We start from the raw sequence: 23,583 nt of genomic DNA, 5'->3' as shown, positions 1-23,583 counted from the left end.
TAGATCTGTACCCTTTTCTTTAATTGGATTATTTGGTATTTTGATATCTAGTTTCTTGAGTTCTTTATGTAAAGTAAGATGTGGGGTTGGTGAAGACCTTTTCCCATTCTGTAGGCTGCCATTTTGTCTTATTGGCCATGTTGTTTGCCTTATAGAAGCCTCTCAGTTTCAGACATCTATAGAATATTCCACCCCAAAGACAAAAAAATATACCTTCTTCTCAGCACCTCATGGAACATTCTCTAAAATAGACAACATACTTGATAACAATGCAAACCTTAGCAGATAGAAAAAAATTAGAATAACACCCTGTATCTTACTGGATCACCATGGATTAAAGTTAGAATCCAACAACAACACTAATTGTAAAAAGTCTAAAAACTCATGGAAATTGAACAAAGTTCAACTGAATCATGCCAGGTCAAAAAAGAAATTAAAGACTTCCTAGAATTTCATGAAAAAAAAATGCACAACATACTGAAACTTATGGGACACTATGAAAGCAGTGCTAAGAGGAAAATTCATAGCATTACATAAAGAAGGTGGAAAAATCTTACACTATCAACTTAACAGCACACCTGAAAGCTCTAGAACAAAAAGAAGCAAACTAACCCAGGAGGAGTAAATGACAGGAAATAATTAAATTGAGGACTGAAATCAATAAAATAGAAACAAAGAGAATAATACAAGAATCAATGAAACAAAGAGTTGGTTTTCTTTGAGAAAATCAAGATGGATAAAACCTTATCCAAACTAAGCAAAAGGCAGAGAAAATATCCAAATTAACAAGATCAGAAATAAAAAGGGGGGCATAAAAACAGACACTGAGGAAATCCAGAGAATCATCCAAAAACCTGTATTCCACAAAATTGCAAAATCTAAAAGAAACTGACATTTTTCTGGATAGGTACTAATACCAAAATTAAGTCAAGATCTGATAAACAATTTAAATAGACTCAATACCCCCAAGGAAATAGAGGCAGTCATCAAAAGTCTTCCAACCAAAAAAAAAAAAAAAAAAAAAAAAAAAAAAAAAAAAAAAAAAAGCCCAGGATCAGATGGTTTCAGCCCAGAATTCTAGAAGAATTTCAAGGAAAATATAATACTAATACTCCTCAAATTGTTCCACACAATAGAAAGAAGAGGAACATTGCTGAACTCCTTTTACAAGGCTATGGTTACCCTGATACCCAAACCACACAAAGATGCAACTGAGAAAAGTACAGACCAATCTCTCTCATTAACATTGATGCAAAAAATACTCAATAAAATACTGGCAAACCAAATGCAAAAACACATCAGAAAAATCATCCACCATGACCAAGTAGGCTTCATCCCAGAGATGCAGGGATGATTCAATATATAAAAATCCATCAATATAATCCACCATATAAACAAACTGAAAGACAAGAAAAAACAAAAAACAAAAACAAATCCACATGATCATCTCATTAGATGCTGAAAAAGCCTTCAACAAAATCCAACACCCCTTCTTAATAAAGGTCTTGCAGAGATAAGGGATACCTAAATATCAAACTAATGGAGAGAAACTCAAAGTGATTCCACTAAAATCAGGAACAACAATACAAGCCAGTCTACTATCTCCATACCTATTCAATATAGTAGTTGAAGTTCTAACTAGAGCAATAAGACAGCAAAAGGAGACCAAGGGGATATAAATTGGAAAGCAAGAAGTCCAACCTTCATTATTTGTTGCTAGAATGACAGTGTATATAAGTAACCCCAAAATTTCTACCAGGGAACCCTGACAGCTGATAAACACAGTCAGGATACAAGATTAACTCAAAACACTCAGTAGTCCTCCTATATACAGATGATAAATGGGCTGAGAAAGAAATCAGAGAAACATCACATTTCACAATAGCCACAAATAACATCAAATATCTTGGAGTAACGCATGATAAGTAAGGTCTGGGAGGCCATCCTTTAAATCCTCAGCAAATAACAACTGGCTAGTGATACAAATATTGAAAAAGTATTCACTGCAACTAAAGAGTAGTAATTATGAGTGTATTACACTTTTACATTGTTTTTCAATCATTTAATGAGAATGTCTTATACAATAGATTTAAGAAGGGAACACTAGACCTCCAGAGTGGTTTTTTTTTCTTTACAGACATTTCACTTGACATAGCCAATGGATTCTAAAGGAAACTTAGTTTACCCTGTCTCCAAACTATTGTGGCCACATTCAGAGAGATAGATCACCCTGATACTGTGATGTCTACTTGAGGGTTCCAGTTAGAGATGGCAGTGGTCAGGCCAAGGAAGCCTGGGTCCACTTAGTCATCCATAGCCAGATCTAGGTCAGTTGAAGGGCCATATGGGCTTGATGTCCTCATGCTGTGTGGGACATGGAGCAGTCAACACCCCAATGCCCCTCTTGATGACACAGTGATTTTGGTCTGGGTGGTTTATGAGGGATTAGACAGGCCTGGACCCAGTGACCCTCCCTGACTGATTCTGAAACAGAGACTTAGAAGTTCTTGGACTTTGGGAGGCCAGGGAGCCTGAGCAATTGTTATGGCCAGTCCAAAGGCCTTCACTAGCTTTAGCTATTTTTGACTTGGAGCTTTCTTTCGTCTCTGCCATGGTACACCTTAAAGGCCATTCCTAAGACATCTGCCTGTGGAGACAAGGATCCTTTCTCTATTTAAGTTAGGCCCTAATGTCAAGGAAACTCTGGAAGAAGTGGGTCATGAGTGGCTTTTCATCTGCGTTCTCAGTATCCAGATTGGTATATTGAAAGAGGGTCTTGGAGGGCAGTCTAGGAATTAAGATGGGTTGTTTTGTTTTTCCTGGGTGACCTCTTGGATTTTTTCATAATTTACCTCTTTAAGGGTGGCCAGCTAGGAGGCAAGTTATAAACTGATCCCTAGCAAGGATGCCCCTCGATATTGTTATTTTGTTAAGGGTCCTGGTCAGGGACAGCTTATCACTGAGAAGGGAGTAAGGGAAAACAGAAAGGCTGGAGAGGAAGAGAAGGGACTGTGGATTGAGACTTGTATGATCAAAAAAAAAAAAAAAAGTAGAATTATCTAGTTTGGACCTCACAGCTAGGAGGAGTTGTTTTTCCTTGGGATAGCTTTATGGCATGTGGTCACTTTTATCAGGATGGAAGTGAGGTCAAATGGCAAAATCTATCCTTTCCAACCCTAGCAAAGATGGCTGTCAGCCACATGGCTACTTCCATCCCAGTGGGAGATGGCAGCTAAGGTGACAGCAAGGCCCGTGTTTCCATTAAGATTACCTATGTATAGATTTTTAACTATCATTCCTGGTGTTAGGAGTTTTAAATTAACCCTTTTGTTACAGAGTTTACAGCTATTTAATCATACCCAATATGCTTACAAATCTTGAAGTACCAGAAGATTAAACAACAACCTTACAAATATTGAGATAAGAGTTATACCTAAGCAAAAGTTTTAGAGTTAATCAAAAACCAAGAGTATGAGATGAGTTTTGTGCTCCTTTCTCTGTCACACAGCAGACTGCTACCTGGCATGGGACAGATTTTGGAAGAAACATTTGAATAAGCCATACCCTAATTCCAGAACCAGATTTTAATTCAAGTGGGACAGTATAAAACAACAGTCTAGGGCGTTGGTGGTGCATACCTTTAATCCCAGCACTAAGGGAGCAGAGGCAGGCGGATCTCTATGAGTTCAAGACCAGCCTGGTGTATAAGAGCTAGTTCCAGGACAGACTTCAAAGCCACAGAGAAACCCTGTCTCAACCCCCTCCCCAAAAAACCAGTCTAATGCCACTAACACCTAAATGACATCAGAATCCCTGTAAACTATCCAGTAGGCGGAGAACAAGGAAGGCTTAGAGATAGGAAATTCTGAGTCCTGGCTACAGACAGAGGATGCTGCAGGAGGGAGCTGAGAGCAGCACCGGCCAGTGAAGATGTGTGCAGGGTGTGTGCATGTTCCAGCTGGCCTACTCTCTTGCTTTCTCCCCCTACTGCTAGGTCTCACTCCCAGCTCCCACTCTGCAACAAACTTAGAGATCCAAGTGTGCTACCTTAACAGACAGGATTTTACACAGGTTAGGGGATAGACAAAAACAAACACAGCTTGGAGCAGAGAAAGAAAGAATGGGCAATCTCATTTCTCTAATTGCTCACAGTACTTGTAAGGTCCCAATTAATATTAAGATCTAAGGTGCCATTAGGTGGCCCACTGGACTGATTATCTAAGGGGTATTGAAGACAAATTTGATTAAATAGTGGACAAGTTTAGAGCCCTTCAGGTGGGGTATCAGGTGGAGAGACTGGAAGTTTTCCAAGTGCACCTCCAAGGGTGGGCATATGGGGTCAGGTAAAGACAGTGGCTGAGGGCACCTCCACCTCAAAAATAACAGAGGGTGCTGGGCACAAAACTTCCTCGGACTAAGGGAAATATTTACATTGATCAAAGTGGAAACTTACCCAACTGCTGCTGGTCGACGGGGTGCTGGGTGATCAGTGAGCCAGAAAGTGAGTCTGTTGTGGGTGGACTGGAGATGAGGGACAGGGTCCCAGTGCAGTGTAGACCATGAGGGGAAACACAGGCACTAGGAGAGCCTATCCAACTCAGCAACAAATGTAAGCACTTCAGCTTAATAGGAAGACATCCTGACAGTCAGGAGCCATAAAATCACACAGCACAACAAACCTCCCACAAGAGATTTATCGGGAGGGCAAAACACCAGGAGGTGGCTGCCTCTGCTTGGGTGAGAAACAGCAGCAAACTGAACAGGATACAGTGTTTTTATATAGTTTCTTTGGAAAGGGACTGAGTTTTTCACAGTGGAGCTCTCTGGGTAGAGATTGGTGGGATTTTATATCCAGCGACTGGGCTTTTTACTCTGTAGGGTGGGGGCAGGGTCCAGTAGCTGGGGAAGTGTTCTGTGGGTGAAACCTGGAATTTATAGGTCGGTGGGAGGCCTGGCCACTTGCATTAATCAATAAATGAAGTGTACCATATTTCCATGCAATAGCCAATTGTAATCAGAGCCTCAGCCAATTTATACTCTGTGCGTCAAGAAATGTCACATGAGCAAAGTTTCCCTAAGTTCAAGCTGCATACAGGTACAAGGGTATGGCAGCCATGGAAAACATGCTTTTCACTAGAAGCATGTAAAGGGTAACTTAAAAATTTAATTGAATATCAGCAATCAATAATGGGTAATCTCAATCAATTCCTAAATGCTACACAGTCCAACAACAAGTCCATGTTTTGAAGAAATTGAAGCCATAAGAATCTAGTCTTGTTGTCTTGGAGTGTCGTCACAAGCTCTCAGAATTCTCACAGGACACCATTAATGGACTCTGTTCCACCAGCTCACTCTCGTGTTTTTGTTGTTGTTTCCTTTTGGTTTTTCAAAACAGGGCTTCTCTGTGGCTTTTTAGTCTGTCGTGGAACTAGCTCTTGTAGACGAGGCTGGTCTGGAACTCACAGAGATCCACCTACCTCTGCCTACAGAGTGCTGGGATTAAAGGCGTGCACCGTCAATGTCTGCTCTGTCTTTACTTTTTAAACACAGGAAATCCAGAATGGTTTTAATTCGAGATGCTGTATATAAATCTAATTGTCATTTGCTACATGAGTATCCTATAACAAGCAAATTATAAATGTAATAAATAATACTGAAATTGTTAAAGAATTATCTGTCACCAAGAACAGTGATCCAAACTATGTTGACTACTACTGGTTATATTATCATATTCATCAAAATATCTAGAGAATAGCTCAAAAAGAGACCCATAAGATTAGTAGTTCTGGCATCTCATAGAACATAAGTCCATATTTGTCTTCAATAGGAATACTAATGTTAAGATACCCTATGCAAGCTGGGAGCACACCTTTAATCCCAGCACTCAGGAGGGAGAAGCAGGTGGATCTCTGAGTTCTAGACCAGTCTGGTCTCCAGAGCGAGTTCCAGGACAGGCTCCAAAACAATGCAGAGAAACCTTGTCTTGGGGGGCGGGGGATCATATATATCTCCTATGCAAATGGAAAGTGATTCAAATCCCAAGGACAAACTGAACACAGTTCCTTCTTTAGAAAGGATGATTGCGTCTCTTATGGTCCCAGGGTCCAGTAACAAACAGTCATTGGTATTGATAACAGGAGCTGGATCCAAACAATTCACAATGTGAAGCAAAGGAAGATGGGTAATGCCAGATCAGTACACATATTCAGGGCACTCACAGGAGCTGCATTGGTCAAAGCCACTAACATGGTCAGAAAGATTCTCAGGTGACCTAGGACTCCGTGTACATAGAATGTCTTCTCCTTTGGTGTACAGGTACCTCAGCCCCAGTGGGACAAATGCAGTTCTGATTATATAGTTGATATCTCCTTCTGCCCATTGGCTGGAGGGATGCTATCTTTCCTGTGACTTTCATCCTCTTCTCACCCTGCACAGCTGTCCACAATGGCCCTTGGCCAGAGGAGCTGCATAGAAATCCGGAATTTTGGTGGATCTATCTGCAATAACAGATACATATCCCTTCCCAAATTTTCAGCCAACCTTATTTCCAAGTCTCAAACTGTTTAATTCACACAGGCCTCTCTCAAGGCAGTCCAGTGTGCTCTATAGAGAAATGATTTTGAGCTCTCAAGCATATATAACCTGGAGCTAAATTTTAAAGCTTAAAAGTGCCCCTCGGTACTTTCCCCTTTAACTTTTAATTAATTGTTGTTTTAATATTCTATGTGCTCCTTCAATTACATCTTGACATTGGGGATTTTAAGGAATGCCTGTAATATGATTCTCTGTTATTTACAGTTCTTAAATATCTTTATTAGTATATGCTACTCCATTTCAAGTTACATAGAGGTAGGCTCTCCTATAATAGTAAAGGGTTGTATAAGAGAAGAGCATATTGCAGAAGCTTTCTTTGAGGATTGAGGTGCAGCCCAAAGAAACTGAGAATCTATATAAACAAAGACATGCAGGAACATCATCTAAGGTTCAAGAGCAAAGGGAATGACAGCCATTAGCCAAAAGTCCTTGGTATTTTTAACTCTCTCAAGTTATATGATTCTGATAGTGTAAAAAAATATAAGTAGGACATTCCTGCATAATTCACCTCCCTTTTAAGTGGAGTGGGGTATTGTATATAAAGTCAAACAGCTTTAGTGTGTTGCTGCTTATGTACCTGTTCTGGAGAAGTAAAATTAGGGCAGGCTCATGCATCAGCTTGCCTTTTCCCTTCTGCAATAAAAGATGCAGGGAGGTTAGAGGATGAGTGATAAAAAGGATGTGTACTGGTTTTTACCAGATGCTGTAGTTCCTATAGGAATGGGAGAGTAACAGGGAGTGAAAATAAAATTAAAGCAGCTTCTATTGCTGGAAATACTCCTACAGTATAAGCAGCATCTCAAACAGCTGGCTCTACCTGTTGAGCTCAGGAAAAAGAATTGTTAGTAGATTGATGAATTTTGGGGCTATGAAGCCTTCCTAATTCATTTAATGAGGCATCAATGTTTCTGCCTGTGGAATAGAAGGAGTTTGGACAATTTTTATAATCACAAATCAGATCATATTAAAAAATACCATAGCTTGACAGCTGGATAATAATTTCCTAGGCTTCCACAGTCATCTGCAAATGACTCGAAAGTCTATAGAGTTAACAGGTGTAAGCACTGATTGTTAGTTAAGGGTAATATAATACAGCAAAAATCAAATTAATATTAATATTGGGTACTGAAAATATTAATATTGGTACTGGAAATCTGGTAGCATTTTTACCCCTTAAGGTATAAATCAGTCCATTCCAAAGGTCTATCCTCTGGTGCTATAACGCTGATAGGAGACAAGTTAGTGGGAACAATCATTTTAAAGGCAGTGAGGAATCCACATGATGCACAAATGTCTCTTTTGGTCCATATTCAAATACCTGTAGTTCTTCCTTTGCCTCTGGAGGTCACATGTGAGGACTATCCAATGCTGCCTATGGTTCTACAGTTTTAAATAGAATAGTTAGTGCATCATTAGGTACTCCTAAAGAATGACACAGCCAATTAATATGACCTAAAAATTTCTGAAAGTCATTGTTTTTAAATTGTCTAGTGAACATTTTTGTGTGTGTGGTTTAACAGTTGTTCTAGTAACTAATTATCCCAAATGTTGCAGTGTCTGATCTTTCAGTGCAAAACTAAGTCCATTTTCTTGGCATGTCCTGATACATATCATATATGACTTGGAGCTCTGCCTCTTTGGAACATGCAAACAGAGTATTATCCATATACTGAATGATAGAAGGCTAGGGAAGGCTTTTCTCACAGCCTCTGACACCTTTCTGATACAGTATTTACACATAGTAGGGGAGTTTGTCGTGCCTTGAGGTAATACAGTCCATTGGCATTGGAGCAGAGGTTCTTCATGATTGAGTGAACAGAAAGAGCGAAATTCACATCATTATCAGGATGAGTATGTGTATTATAAAAGCAATCTTTTAAATCCAAAACTATTAAAGGCCAGTATTTAGGAATACCTGTGGGCATGGGTGAACATGGCTGTAACCCTCCTGTTGGCCAGTTAGTGTTTGGTGGCCTTGATGGTATAAATAAATCGATTTCCAAGATTTATCATCTTATGCTATAATATCTATAGGTGACAATTTAGTGAGGGAATGAGTATGTTTAAAGGCAACAAATGATCCATACAATAACAAATGCCTCCTTGGTCTGGATTCAATAGCTGTAACATTTAAGATTTTGCTGAAGTTGCTCTGGACATACCAATTAGGTCAGGAAGAAGTTGGAAAATGAGCTTTCCCACAGACTCTCCTAAGTCTTCATCAAAATGGAGAATTCAATATTTGGTTGATGAGTAAATTACTCACATCATACTTCAAGGTCTTTTTCAGAAAATGGATGACATGTATTTAGAGGTGGCTCCAATATGGGAGCTGAGGGAACTGTCACTTGAATAGATACTGGTGATGCTATATTTACTTTTGATTTTTCCCCTAACAAGAAAAATCACATTTTTTTTTTTTTGCTTCTTTTACCACTTTTAAGGTTTGATCATAAAGTTTATATTCATTCAAGGAATTCACCATCACTCCTTCATGAATAATATCCTCTTTATCTTCCTTAGTCATTTTGGTAAGAGCCCAAGTTAATGAACAAGTGACCCAAAATTGAACAGGGATCTTTCCCCTTGGCTATATGCTTTCTCAATGTCCTTTTGGATTCTGTCCCATGCTGCTTCATCTAAAATTCCTTCTTCTGGAAACCAGGAATTACAATCATAAACAATTTGCAAGCAATTCAAGAGTTGTAGTTTTAATAATTGTGTTCCTCCTTGCTCTAAAAATGATGCACTAGTCAGACACAAGGCAAAGCCCCCCCCCTGCTGCTGCCTTGTCACTCAACTCCTTTTCTGTGGTCTTCACTCTCTTATCTTGTAGCCAGCTTCTGGTTCCTCTTCAAGCACCACTTTTCACCACTCTAAAGATGGTGGGACCTGGGAGAAAGGAGCCAAAAAAATATGGAAGACGAAAGTCTCACACAACAGCCAACTTTATTCAGAGCCCAAGATAATTTATATTCTGCAGGTTAAGAAAGGTCACATGAGGAAGAAAGGGCTCATGACTTCAAGCTGTATACAATGATAAAAACAAGTCACATGAGACAAACATGTTTTTCCATAAGGCATATAAATGATAGTTTAAACATCTAATGAATAACAACACCAAGCAATAATGTGTAATCTGAAGTCAACTCATATCTATCTGCTACATCTGGGAGGAGCACAAAAACACAATCCAAGAACAATTTCATGTTTTGAAGACTCTTGTCTTTTCTTGGATTGTTAACATAAGGATGTAGAATTCTCTTCAATGACCTCTTTCTGGAACCATGTTCCAACTAAATTTATTTTAATTTTAGGAAAAAAACAAAACATATAAATGAAGAAGATCTTTTAAAAATATGGAGCATACACATACACAAATACATAAATATCTGTCTTTGAACCATTTGTATACCTGGTACCCAAGGAAGCATCAGATATCCAGGACAACGCATTAGAAGTAGTTCTGAGCTACCTGATGTTGATGCTAGGAATCAAACATGGGAATCCAACAGCAGAAGCACTAGTAAGGCAAATCCCCAACTCCCAAATGTGTCATTACACTATAGAAGGTGAAGATGGACCATTATTGTTTCTATTTTATTACCTGGAGGTGAAGAAATTCCCTACTTGCTCACTGAAGGATTGTATGATTTCTATCCCTCTGTGAGTGGACTCTGCACATTGCTTCTTATTGTTGTTGTTAACACTGTTCTCTTGATGAGAATGAAGACAACTATTTTGTAACTATTTTGTTACCTGAGTAGAGATGAGTCCCGATTATCTTAGGGAAAGTTCCATGTGATACATTCTTCTTTTAAAAAATAGTTTATTTTTATTTGCATGCATAGGTGTTTTGTTTGTATGCATTCTGTATGAGTGTGTTAGATGCTCTGGAACAGGGCTTACAGTTGTGAACTTTCATCTGGGTACTGGGAATTGAAACTGTGTCATCTGAAACAATAGCCAGTGTGCTTAATTGCTGAACCATCTGTTCACAACCCACCTTTTTTTTTTGTTTTTTACTTTTGGATTTTTTGAGACAGGACATCTTAGAATTTCAGCAATGAAACACCATAAGAATAAAGCAAGATTGGGAGGAAAGGGTTTATTTGGCTTTATTTGGCCTACACTTCCATATTATTGTTCATCACTGAAGGAAGCCAGGACAGAAACCTAAATGGGGTGGGAACCTGGACACAGGAGCTGATGAGGAAGCCATGGAGAGTGCTGCTTACTGACTTGTCACCTGTGGCTTGCTCAGCCTACTTTCTTACAGATCTCAGGATCTTATGGAGGCATTTTATCAACTGAGTTTCCTTCCTTTCAGACAACTCTAGTTTGTGTGTGAAGTTGACATAAGAGGAGTCAGTACAATTGACCACTTGTCAACTTAACATGCAACACATCAATATTGAGCCACAACCTTCCCTTTCTTATTTATTCCCAAGATCTCATATTAAAAACATAAATGACTTTAATAAAAGTCCTATAATCTTTACAAATTCAAACACATTAAAATTTTTCTTTAAAAATATCCAATCTCACTAAAAATCCAAAATCTCTTTTAAAAGTTCAAAGTATTCCAATTATGGCTTTTTTTAAAAAATCAAAACTAAACACCTTCTCCCTTCAAGAGGGAAGAATAAGGGTAGACACATTCTGAAAGAAAGAAAAACAAACTCCAACAGTATAAATAACCCCACTACTAATGCCTGGGATCCACTCACAATCTCCAGGGCTTCTCCAAAGGGCTTGAGTCGCTACACTAGCACCGGCCTCTGCAGCACACACAACTTCTCGTCTAGGCTCTGGCTGGTTCCACTTTACCATTGCTGATGGTCTTGGTGGACACCCCATGGTACTGGTACCCCCAAAATGATGGTATCTTTGCTTCTTGTGCAAAGCTTTACCTCTTTTATGAGGTTCATGGGACTTTTCTCTAGTGTGTATTCTTTCATGATATTGAAGATGGCTCTTACGAGCAAAAGCTTTACCACACTGATTGCATCCATAGGGTTTCACACCAGCATGACTTCTTTCATGACTGAGAAGATTACTGCGAGATGAAAAGGCTATACCACATTGATTACACTCATAGGGTCTCTCTCCAGTATGACTTCTTTCATGCCTTTGAAGATGGCTGTTGTGTGCAAAGACTTTACCACATTGACTACATTCATAGCGTTTTGCTCCAGAGTGACTTCTTTCATGCCTTTGAAGATGACTGTTATGTACAAAGGCTTTACCACACTGGTGACACTCAAAGGGTTTCTCAACAGTATGATTTCTTTCATGTCTTTGAAGACTACTGGGATATGCAAAGGTTTTACCACATTGACTACATTCATAGGGTTTCTCTCCAGTATGACTTCTTTCATGTATTTTACGTTCACTGGGACGTGCAAAGGCTTTTCCACATTGATGACATTCATATGGTTTCTTTCCAGTATGAATTTTGGGCACTTGAAGATAACTGTGACATGCAAAATCTTTAACACCTTGATTATATTCATAGGGCTTCATTTTTAAATGCATTCTTTGGTGTAATTTTAAAGAGGAATCAGAGCTAAATGTTTTGTCATGGTGTTTACATTTACAGGGTTCCTCTTCATGATGGGTTCTTTTGTGGGCTTGAAGATACATGTGATGGTTTAAGCCTTTAGTACGGGGCTCACATTTACAGCACTCTTTTCCCATATGAGTTTTTTCACATCTTTGAAGAGAACCGGAAGAACTCAGAGTTTTACCATATTTATCGAATTCATAACATTTTCCTGTGGTATCAGTCACATTACATGGGCAACATGAACCAGGACAGACAACGTGAGTTTGCTGATGTATTCCCATTGAAGCTGGAAATTCAATTAATCCTACACTTGTATCATGGCCACTATGTCTTGTCACAGTGGGAACAACCTTTCTGGAAGACACAGAGGAACACTGTCTCTTTCCATACCCCTTAGGATCACATGGCTTGTATCCACAGTGGCAGATCATATACCTATTTGACAAAGAATAACAAACAAAAGGTTTTCCACATTGCATTCATACAGTTTAACCGTATGTTCCTCAGAGAGATAGGATAGACAGACTAAGGTCTCGCTATCACAACACCCTTCTTGATTGTTACAAATTGACCCCCTCACTAAACTATGGTAAGTCTATTAAAATATATGAGTAACATTAGCTTGACTACAGGACAGCTTGCTAATAAAAGTTCTTGGAAATACCCTAATTCCCTAATGAATGTGAACGCCTTTATCATATTTGAATGGAATGAAACTAAGTAGATGCATAGTTCTATAACATGAATCTCAGGGGACTATGATTGATGTGGTTACATCTGTTAAGGTATTGTTCCCTTGTCTTGTTTCTTAGAGGTCAGGTACCTGAAATTGAGGTACATGATGTTCTAAGAATTTAATAATTGGTGCCCTGTTCAGAGCCTCCTGAGGCCTGGGGACTACACACTGGAGAAGCTGTCCCTGCAGACCAGCCCATCTGGAGTCTGCCCAAGTCAAGGTGCTAGTCCCAATTCCACCCCACAGGAAGAGGAGAGCCATCGGAGTATTGGACCTGCTTGCAGCCACTGGAAGAGAACCTTGGACCTGTACCCACCAGGAGAGGGAGAGACCCCACTGGCACTCACTGGAAGAAGGGATGAGAAGACAACTGTATAAGAACACATTCAACAACAGAAAGATCAATATGACTCTACCAGAGTCTAGACTCCACACCAGCAAGACCTGAACATCCCAACCCAGATGAAGCAGAAGACAACGACCCTAAAAACAACTTTATGAACACGATAGAGACCCTCAAAGACATAATGAGAAAATCCCTTAAAGAAATGGAAGAAAAAATAAACAAAAAATCAGGAAATGAAGGAAAAGACAAACCAAAAATTTCAAGAAATAAACAAATCTCTTAAAGAGAACAAGGAAAGCCAAGAAAAAACAACAAACAAATGAAGGAAACAATTCAAACAGTGCAAGGCTTGAAAGCTGAAATAGAGACAATAAAAAAAAATGTCTGAGGGATTGCTGGAAATAGAAAAGCTGGGTAAACAATCAGGAACTACAGATGCAAACATAACCAACAGAATACAAGAAATGGAAGAGAGAATCTCAGGCATTCAAGATACACTAGGAAAAATAGATTCATCAACCAAAGAAAATCTTAAGTCCAACAAATCCCTAACACAAAATATCCAGGAAATATGGGACATCATGAAAAGACCAAACCTAAGAATAGGTATAGAAGAAGGTGAAGAAAATCACCTCAAAGATGCAGAAAACATATTCAAGAAAATCATAGAAGAAAACTTTCCCAACCTAAAGAAAGACATGCCAATGAAAGTACAAAAAGCTTACAGAACACCAAATAAAGTGGACCACCAAAAAAGCCCCCTCGTCACATAATAATCAAAACACCAAATATAGAGAATAAAGAAAGAATATTAAGAGCAGCAAAGGAAAAGGCCAAGTAACATATAAAGGCAAACCTATCAGAATTACATCTGACTTTTCCATGGAAACTATGAAAGTCAGAAGGTCCTGGTTAGATATTCTACCAACACTAAGAGACCATGGATGCCAGCCCAGACTATTATACCTAGCAAAGCTTTCAATCAATATAGATGGAGAAAACAAGATATTCCATGACAAAACCAGATTCAAACAATACATATCCACCAATCCAGCCCTACAGAAAGTTCTGGAAGGAAAACTGCAACCCAAGGAAGTTAACTACAACCAGAAAAATATAGGCAATAGATAACCCCACTTTACCAACAGCCAAAAGGAAAAAGGAATAGAATCGCTCACACAATTTCACCACCATCACCAAATCAAAAACAAACAAGAATGAACAACCAATGGTCATTAATATCCCTCAACATTAATGGTCTTAACTCGCCTATAAAAAGACACAGATTAACACAATGGATAAGAAGACAGAATCCATCCTTCTGCTGCATACAAGAAACACACCTCAACTTCAAAGACCTAAGAATTAAAGATTGGAGAAAGATTTTCCAATCAAATGGACCTAAGAATCAAGCTGGTGTAGCTATCCAAATATCTAACAAATTAGACTTCAAACTAAAATTAATCAAAAGAGATGAAGGTCATTTCATATTCATCACAGGAAAACTCCATCAAGATAAAGTCTCAATTCTCAACCCAAATACGACCAAAATACAAAGGCACCCACATTCATAAAAGGAACATTATTAACACTCAAATCACACATAAAACCTCACATACTTATAGTAGGAGACTCAACATCCCACTCTCACCACCAGACAGGACCACCAGACAGAAACATAACAAAGAAACAAAGGAACTAACATAAGTTATAAGCCAATTGGGTTTAACAGACACCTATAGATCATTCCATCCAAACATAAAACAATATACCTTCTTCTCAGTGCCACATGAAATCTTCTCTAAAATTGTCCACATACTCAACCACAGAACAAACTTCAACAGGAACAAAAAAATTGGAAAGCCAGGTATTGATGGCTCATGCCTTTAATCCCAGCACTCGGGAGGCAGAGGTAGGCGGATCTCTGTGAGTTCGAGACCAGCCTGGTCTACAGAGCAAACAATACAGAGAAACCCTGTCTAAAAAAAACAAACAGACAAAAAATTGAAATAACCCCCTGTTATCAGACAACCATGGCTTAAAATTAGAATTCAACAACAACACAAATTGCAGAAACCCTACAAACTCATGGAAATTGAACAATGTACAACTGCACCATTCCTGGACCAGGGAAGAAATAAAGAACTTAAAGACTTCCTAGAATTCAATGTTAATGAAGAAACAACATACCCAAACTTATGGGACACTCTGAAAGCAGTGCTAAGAGGAAAGTTCATAGCACTAGGTGTCCACATGAAGAAACTGCAGAATACTCACACTGGAGAATTAACAAAACAACTGAAAGCTCTAGAACAAAAAGAAGCAAACTCCACCCCCAGAGGAGCAGATCTAGGAAAAAATGAATTTGAGGGCTGAAATCAATAAAGTAGAAAGAAAGAAAACAATAGAAACAACCAATGTAACAAAGAGTTGCTTCTTGAAGAAAAGCAACAAGACAGACAAACCTTTATTCAAACTGACCCAAAGGCAGAGAGAGAACATGCAAATTAACAAAATCAGAAGTGAAAAGGGAGACAGAGCAACAGACACTGAGGAAATCCAAAGAATCATCAGTTCATACTTTGATTTAAAAACCTGTGCTCCACAAATTTGGAAAATTTAAAGGAAATGGGCAATTTTCTGGATAGATGTAACTTACCAAAATTAAATCAAGAATAGATAAGCAATTGAAATAGATATATAACCCCTAATGAAATAGAAGCAGCCATGAAAAGTCTCCCAAACAAAAAAAGCCCAGGGCCAGATGGCTTCAGTACAGAATTCTACCAGAAATTCAAAGACGAGCTAATACCAATACACTTCAAAGTGTTCCACACAATAGAAATAGAAGGGTCATTGTCAAACTTTTTTTTAGGAGGCTACAATTACTTTGGTACCCAAGCCACACAATGACACAAGTAAGACACAGAACTACAGACCAATATCCCTCATGCACACTGATGGAAAAATACTCAATAAAATACTGGCAAATCAAATCTAAGAACACATCAGAGAAATCATCCACCATGATCAAGTAGGCTTCATCCCAGGGATGCAAAGATGGTTCAACATACGAAAGTCCATCAATGTAATCCACCATATAAACAAACTGAGGAGAAAAAAACCACATGATCATCTCACTAGATGCCGAAAAAGCCTTTGACAAAATCCAACACCCTTTCATGATAAAGGTCTTGGAGAGATCTGGGGTAACAGGAACATACCTAAACATAATAAAGGTAACATACAGCAAGCCAAGACCAGTCTGGTGAAACCCGCAGAAACAGCTGCCCTGAACAAGGGGGAGCTCATGGACCCCAGACTGATAGCTGGGAAACCAGCATAGGACTGTTTCAGACCCCAAAAGAGGATGTAAGTGAGGAGGCCTACTACCAGGAGGCCTCTGGTAGTAGATCAGTATTTATCCCTAGCAAAAGAATGGGCTTTGGGAGACCATTCCCCATTGAGGGATACTCCCTCAGCCTAGACACTTGGGGGAGGGCCTAGGCCCTGACCCAAATGATATGACATACTTTGAAGATCCCCCATGGAAGGCCTCACCCTCCCTAGGGAGCAGAAAGGGAATGGAATAGGGGGTTGTTGGGGGGGAAGGGAAAGGGAATTGGGATTGACATGTAAAACAAGGTTGTATCTAATATAAATAAAAAAAGAAAGAAGGGAAAATGATTTAATAATTATCGCAAAGCTGTAATTATTGACACTGTTGCTTTTCATTAAATATCAGGGCATATTAAAATTTCTTCAGAGGCACAAATATATCACCTTGCACAAGAAACTTACCTTCCATGTTTTCTAGGACTTTGACAATGATCTTCAATATTTGGATCTTCCCACTTGTAGCCTAAAATATATCACAGAAATGTATAATATTGGAAATTATGCAAATTTGAGTTATTATCTTTAGTGAACCTTAGAACCAGACCTGATTTATTTACCACATTCTTCTTCTTTAACAGTCAAAATCACGGTGGATCACCAATCTCCAATAAAGGCTTACCCCCTTAAGTTATGAAGTGACAGAAAGCTCATATTCTTACCTATAGAAATGAGGTTCTCCCAGGTTTCCAGCATGACATCTTTGTAGAGACTCTTCTGGGAAGGGTCCAGCAAAGCCCACTCTTCCTGAGTGAAATTCACATGCACATCCTCATAGGTCACGGCATCCTAAAGTGTCCCATTTTGTACATAATAGAAATGGTGAGACCGACTGCGCTGCAAAAGTGCACTTCATTGTGAATATATTTACATGATTCTGTGGGCTCCACAAATTTATTTAACAGCACAGAATTTCAAATGCACTCACCAAGTCATTTTAGAATGAAACAGAAAAGGAGGACAATGACTCTCATTTCTGGGACCTCTGAATAGTATATGGCACTGCAAAAGAAATGCTGACTTACATATATAGAGAGACATGCAAACAGAGCATTAGTATTGAATAAACATCAGCAAAATTGTATCAAAATTACTGACATCATGAAAGAATGGACAAGACGAGCATGGTGGTGCACACCTTTAATCCTAAAACTTAGGAGGCAGAAGCAAATAAATCTCTTGTGATTTCCAGGCCAGCCTGGTTTGTGTATCGATTTCCAGGACAGCAACAATACATATTGAAATCCTGTCTCAAACAGAGAATAAAAGAGAGAGCACTCAGGGGCTCACTCTAAATTCTACCAATGAGTTAAAAATCCACTCAAGATATGTACTTGTCTTTCAGAAAACAGGAATTTAAACTTTAAGGCTAATATGATATTCTTAAGAAGGAATGCACTTTTAATGTTATTGCTTGACAGATTAAAGGGTTTTTAAAAACATTAGTTGACAAAAGGCTTATGCTAAAAAAAATTAAACAAACAAAAGAACCCAGCAGAGTATGAAGATGGGTCAATAGTTAAAATCACCTGTTGCTTTTGCATTGGACCTGCATCAATCCCCTGCACTCACTTGGAGCTCCCAACAATTTCTAACTCCAGATCAAGAGAATCCAGTGCTCTCTTCTGACTTCAGTGAACACCAGGCACACACATACATATTTGGGGGGGGGGGGTTGTTTTTGTTTTTTTTGGTTTTTCGAGACAGGGTTTCTCTGTGTAGCTTTGGAGCCTATCCTGGCACTCGCTCTAGAGACCAGGGTGGCCTTGAACTCACAGAGATCCGCCTGCCTCTGCCTCCCGAGTGCTGGGATTAAAGGTGTGTGCCACCAACGCCCGGCCACATGCATATTTATAATAGACTTATACATACATTTCAAAAATTAAAAAATAAAACATGCATAATGATATGGAGATGTTACACATCTGCATTATTAATGACATGAATGCATGCCATCCTGGTATGAAAAAAGCAGTAATTTCTACCAAAGTTTAAAAGTGGGTATAGCTCAGCACAAGAGCAAATGCTTCACACACACAAGACCTCATTCTATCAGCCAAAGTATACAAATAAAAATAACGCTTCAATCACATGCACAAAACCTCATTCTATCAGCAAAGTATACAAATAAAAATAACGCTTCACACATACAAAACCTCATTCTATCAGCAAAGTATACAAATAAAAATAACGCTTCACACATACAAAACATAATTCTATCAGCAAAGTATACAAATAAAAATAACGCTTCACATACACAAAACCTCATTCTATCAGCAAAGTATACAAATAAAAATAATGCTTCACATGTACAAAACCTCATTCGATAAGCAAAAGTATACAAATAAAAATATCAGTACAGAAAAATGTCTTAGCAAGGAAAAGCAACTACTTCTATTTACCTTACGTTATTTAGGGACGAAGTCTGTTATGATTGTTATGTCGTGGCTGCATGAGGAGGACAGGGGCTGCTCAATTTCAACCACAGAAAGAAGACAAGTGTGGGCAGGGTAGAAACAGTAAACGGCCACTCCCAAAACTAATGTACTCCAAAAAAGACCATTATCCTAGAAGCACCCAATGAAAACCACAAACCAGAAACAAAAGTCTCAACTATATCTTTGTACTTGAGAGATTTTTTTCATTCAACCCACATTTTGACACAGGTCATGAGAGAGGTTCACACTCAACCCATAATGCAAAATGAAATTAGTTTAACAACAAAGATCCCATATTCTGAACAGTGCCAACACTGTTAGACTGTACAAAGTTTCTTCTCACACTGAAGGCAATCTCTTGACAGTGTTACCTTGTGAAATAACAAATTATGTCTACACAACACACAAAGGTACAGAATACACATTTCCTTTTCAAAGAAGTAAGGAAAGATTCAACCAAGGCAAGACTGAAACCCTGCTGGGCAAACATTAAATCCTGCAGCTTTGTTTCGGGTACCTGGGGCTTCAGTTTCAAAGGGCTTAGATGGTTCTTTCTCAAACTTTTCACTCAACTCCATCGACTTCCACTCCCACATTCAGCTAGTCATGGCAACTGTCTCAAGCTTGGGGAATCTCAACATCTAGTGGTTTCAAAATGAAACCCAGTCCTCATTTTCACATCTTCATACAACGAACTACCACAGTCTCCTCACTGGGGCTATCTTCTTCAAACAGGTAGCTACAACAGTGCTAGACTAAAAGCACAGAAGAGTCCATGACATTTAAACTGTGCATCTTTCTTCTTTCAGGAAATGACACATGGAGTTCTAGCTTTGGACTGACCCTGGTCCACTGGAACAGATCAGCAAAAAGTTCTGTATGAAGTTGCTTCCTGGGACTAGGACTCTTGTACCCTTTCCTTCCTCTATTTAAATGCTTGCCTGGGTGGGCAGGACCCTTGCAACACCTCTTCCATATTTCCAAAGAGAAGCAGGTGCTTTCTCTTTAATGGCACTAACTTCCCTCATAATTACAGTCTCTGTTTCAGGACATGACTGCCCTCTGATACTACCTACCTCTGTTTTCTTGCCAAACACACTGGTTTCATTTATTTCTACCCCTATTGTTGTTCTTGTCCTCTATGGATCTTCAGGAGTCATCAGTAATAATCAAGCTACTGTTTTGTCAAGACAGTCCATGACTCTTGAACTTAGCCTTACTTATTTTCACAGGACTCAGGATGAATATATACAGACAATATGCTAAAATATTACACAAAACATCTATCTTAGTTACTGCCCTATTGCTGTGAAGAAACACTATGACCAAGGTGACTACTATAATGCAAGGCAATTAATTTGGGGCTGGAACACAGAGGACTAGACCATTATCATCATGGATGTCAGCATCAAGAAAGACATGTATGGGGTTGAGACTAACATCATGATACAGACAGGCAAACAGAAAGAAACACTTGTCTTGGCTTGAGCTTTTGTAAACTCAAAGCCCATCTATAGTGACACCGTAACAAACAAGACACAGCCACCCCCACAAGGACATACCTCCTAATTGTACACAATTAATTCCACTAACTGGGAACCTAGTATTGAAAGATAGGAGCCTGAGTGTCTTGAGCAAATATAAACAATGAAGGAAATATAACATTAAGTAGCAAGAGCTCTAAAAGAAGAGAGTGAAGGGAATTGAGGAAGAACAAAGGAGGAGATGAAGAAGAAGAGAGAAATGACAGGAAGAAAATAGTTACCCCAAATGGGGGGGGTCCAGTATAACCTTCCCTCTATTATCTAAGAAGAGATTAAACAATATAAGACCTCCAAAATTAGATTTAAGTCCCTATCTTTTCTCTGAGTGCATAGAATTATCCCTTGCTTCTCTTCATACCCAGTTCTTTCAGAGAATGTGGGAAGCCTTGGGTCAGGTCTGGTGGAAGCAGTGAAGGCGATCTCTTGGTGTCTTAAGTGTGACTGTTGTAGATGATACCATTTGGAAGGTACATTTCTAACTGTAGAATTGCCTCACAAGGCTAAGGTTTTAAATTCATTTTCACTATTTTAGCAAGTTGGATTCTGAAGGTCTTAAATGCCAGTCTACATGGAGAGTTTCAGATCTGTCTGAGCACAGCCCAGACCATATGCTACTGGAATAAAATGCAGCCAAGCAACATCTTGTGTTTGGGGACTAAGGAGGTGAAACACATGGATGACAATGCTTGGCTTCCACAGTACAATCTGTGTGGTAAGACACATGGATCAACTCAACTGTCTCTGATGGAGGCCACAGAATTCTTTATTCCTTTTCTGTGTGGGGTCTACCTGCCTAAACCATAGGCTCCATCTCCTTCTATACTCATGATAATCTTACTAAATGTCTTTTTAAAGAAATGGTTTAACAGTGCACACTGAAACTCTGAGAACTGTGGGTCCCATGGGGACTTGTGTTTGAAGGAGGATGAGAGGGTCTTAGCAAGGAGCTGAGTCAACCTTGACAAGAAAGCAACCGGTTTGCTGCTATCTTAGCTATTATATCAATACTATATTATAAAAATTCAGAATTTGAGCTATAGATTCAACAATACTTCAATAAAAAAAGCCTAATAATAAATGCTATCAACAACAGAAAACTGATGGCAAAAGGTCATCATGAATGAAAAAAATGATCAACATAATATTGAATGTCACCACACGTGACATTACCCAACTTCAAAATTTCAAACACAAAGATATAAAGATTGTACATAAAGATTGTACCATCTGGGAAAGAACAAGAGATCAACAGTGCATTAGAGCAAACAGACAGAAGCACACAATTAAAAGACAGAGAGTGTTGACCAATGAGACAAAGAAACTCAGTATGGACTTACTAACACATGTGACTAGAACACAGTGGCATTTATATGCAAATGTATTAACAACACAGATTTTAAAATCTGTAGAAAATGAACTCCAGAGGGATCTTACACTTGCATGTCAACTGGCAAGTATAGAACTGTGAGAAGATTCTAGAGTAACTAGGGCTCTGCTAGCTAGCAAATCTGCCTTTCATTCCAAAGGTAAAAACAGCTGTGTGCTCACTGCATGGTGAGGTCAACTATAAGCATGTTTCCACACAAGGGCTCCTCCTCCCCATGCTCAGGAAGGAAGTCAGCACAGGAACTCAAGCACATCAGTAACCTGGAGCTGATGCAGAGGCCATGGAAGATGCTGTTTACTGGCTTGCTCCCCATGGCTTGCTCAGCCTACTTTCTAACAGAACACAGGACCACCAGCCTAGGGACTGCACTATCCACAATGGGCTGGACACTTCCCAATCAATCACTAATGAAGAAAATGCTCTACAGGCTTACTTACAGCTAGATCTTATGGAGGCATCGTCTCAATTGAGGCTCCTTCCTCTCAGATGAAACTAGTTGTGCCAAGTGGACATAAAACACACTGATGAATCACCTTGATTGGATTAAACAGAAAACTGGATGAGTGACCTCTGAAGTGGGGGAGAACAGAAAGGAGCTGCCAGAGCTAATGTTCTGCTGGATTTAACTCCTAGGGTCAGAGCTGTTAGTACTTCTGTTTGATTAGGAAGTCTTTACCCCCAACACTTCAGGAGACTTTTAAATATTACATCAAGCTGACTAGGTGGCACAACCAACATCCAGACTAGCATGGGCTACACAGGAGATCAGGAATAGCAAGATGTTTGTCTGAGGTGCTAGGATGGGGGGACCCAGAGCTTTCACATACTTGGCCAGGTGTTCTACCCGACCTGCATCCCCAGCACCCTGCTTTCCATGCATGGTGACTTAACTGTTGCACGTATGTGGAAGTCAGAGAACACTGGGGATGTTCCCACCCATGGGGACTGAACTCAAGTCATCAGGCTCAGAAGCAAGCACCTTAACCACTTGTAGGTATTACTAGTTCATGAGTTATACCATCATTTGATGTTTTGCTGTGGAGACAGGGTTTCCCTATGTAGACCTGACTGGTCTGGAACTCTATGCAAACACTAGGTTAAACTTGCTTCCATCCTTCTGCCTCTCTGACCTAAGTCCTGGTATTATACTATGCACACAGTTGCTTTTGTTTTGGGAGAACACTGTCTCAAGTAGTTCAGGTTAGCCTCAAGTTCAGTAAATAGATGAGGTTCACCTTGCATGTTTTCCGTACTAAGTTTCTTTCTCCAGGAAGTGACATTTTCATAGTAATCACTAAAGCTGGGCACAGTGATATACACTTTTAGTATTAGCACTGGAAAGCAGAGGGGAACCTGCTCTACATAGTTAAGTACTAGGCAAGCGATCTAGTAAGACCCTTCCAGAAAGAAAAACAGAAAAAGAAAACCGATATTTTTTAGGCTTGATTGTTTTTCAAATATTTAATTACATTTGTCATGCTTGTGTGTGTGCACTTGTGCGCATGGATCATCATGTGTGTGTGTGTGTGTTTGTGTACATGGATCATCGTGTGTGTGTGTGTGTGTGTGTGTG

General features: G+C 39.2%; 1 protein-coding gene across 20 annotated transcripts in view; it reads right to left on the bottom strand.

The window, feature by feature from the left end:
- Nucleotides 1-9,524: 9,524 nt before the first annotated feature.
- Nucleotides 9,525-23,583, bottom strand: part of LOC100762252 (zinc finger protein 431) — a 28,400-nt gene continuing 14,341 nt past the window's right edge. For 6 of the 20 annotated variants that reach the window (XM_035445516.1, XM_035445515.1, XM_035445511.1 and 3 more), the window contains 5 exons: nucleotides 22,448-22,543; nucleotides 17,570-17,643; nucleotides 17,304-17,430; nucleotides 17,047-17,107; nucleotides 9,525-12,598 (listed from right to left, as the gene is read on the bottom strand). In XM_035445516.1, coding sequence (XP_035301407.1) covers nucleotides 11,227-12,598; nucleotides 17,047-17,107; nucleotides 17,304-17,337 — 1,467 coding nt within the window. In that variant the 5' untranslated portion in view covers nucleotides 17,338-17,430; nucleotides 17,570-17,643; nucleotides 22,448-22,543 and the 3' untranslated portion in view covers nucleotides 9,525-11,226. Of the gene's footprint in view, nucleotides 12,599-17,042; nucleotides 17,108-17,303; nucleotides 17,479-17,569; nucleotides 17,662-18,417; nucleotides 19,110-22,447; nucleotides 22,544-23,583 lie in introns of those variants that run through there. The other 14 variants (XM_035445512.1, XM_027416431.2, XM_027416433.2 and 11 more) reach the window with 8 other exon arrangements.

This window comes from Cricetulus griseus, chromosome 5, assembly GCF_003668045.3.
Source record: "Cricetulus griseus strain 17A/GY chromosome 5, alternate assembly CriGri-PICRH-1.0, whole genome shotgun sequence".
In the NCBI taxonomy this organism is placed as follows: domain Eukaryota; kingdom Metazoa; phylum Chordata; class Mammalia; order Rodentia; family Cricetidae; genus Cricetulus; species Cricetulus griseus.
Note: the sequence above shows the minus strand (reverse complement) of the source record. Positions and strands in the feature narration are given on the sequence as shown.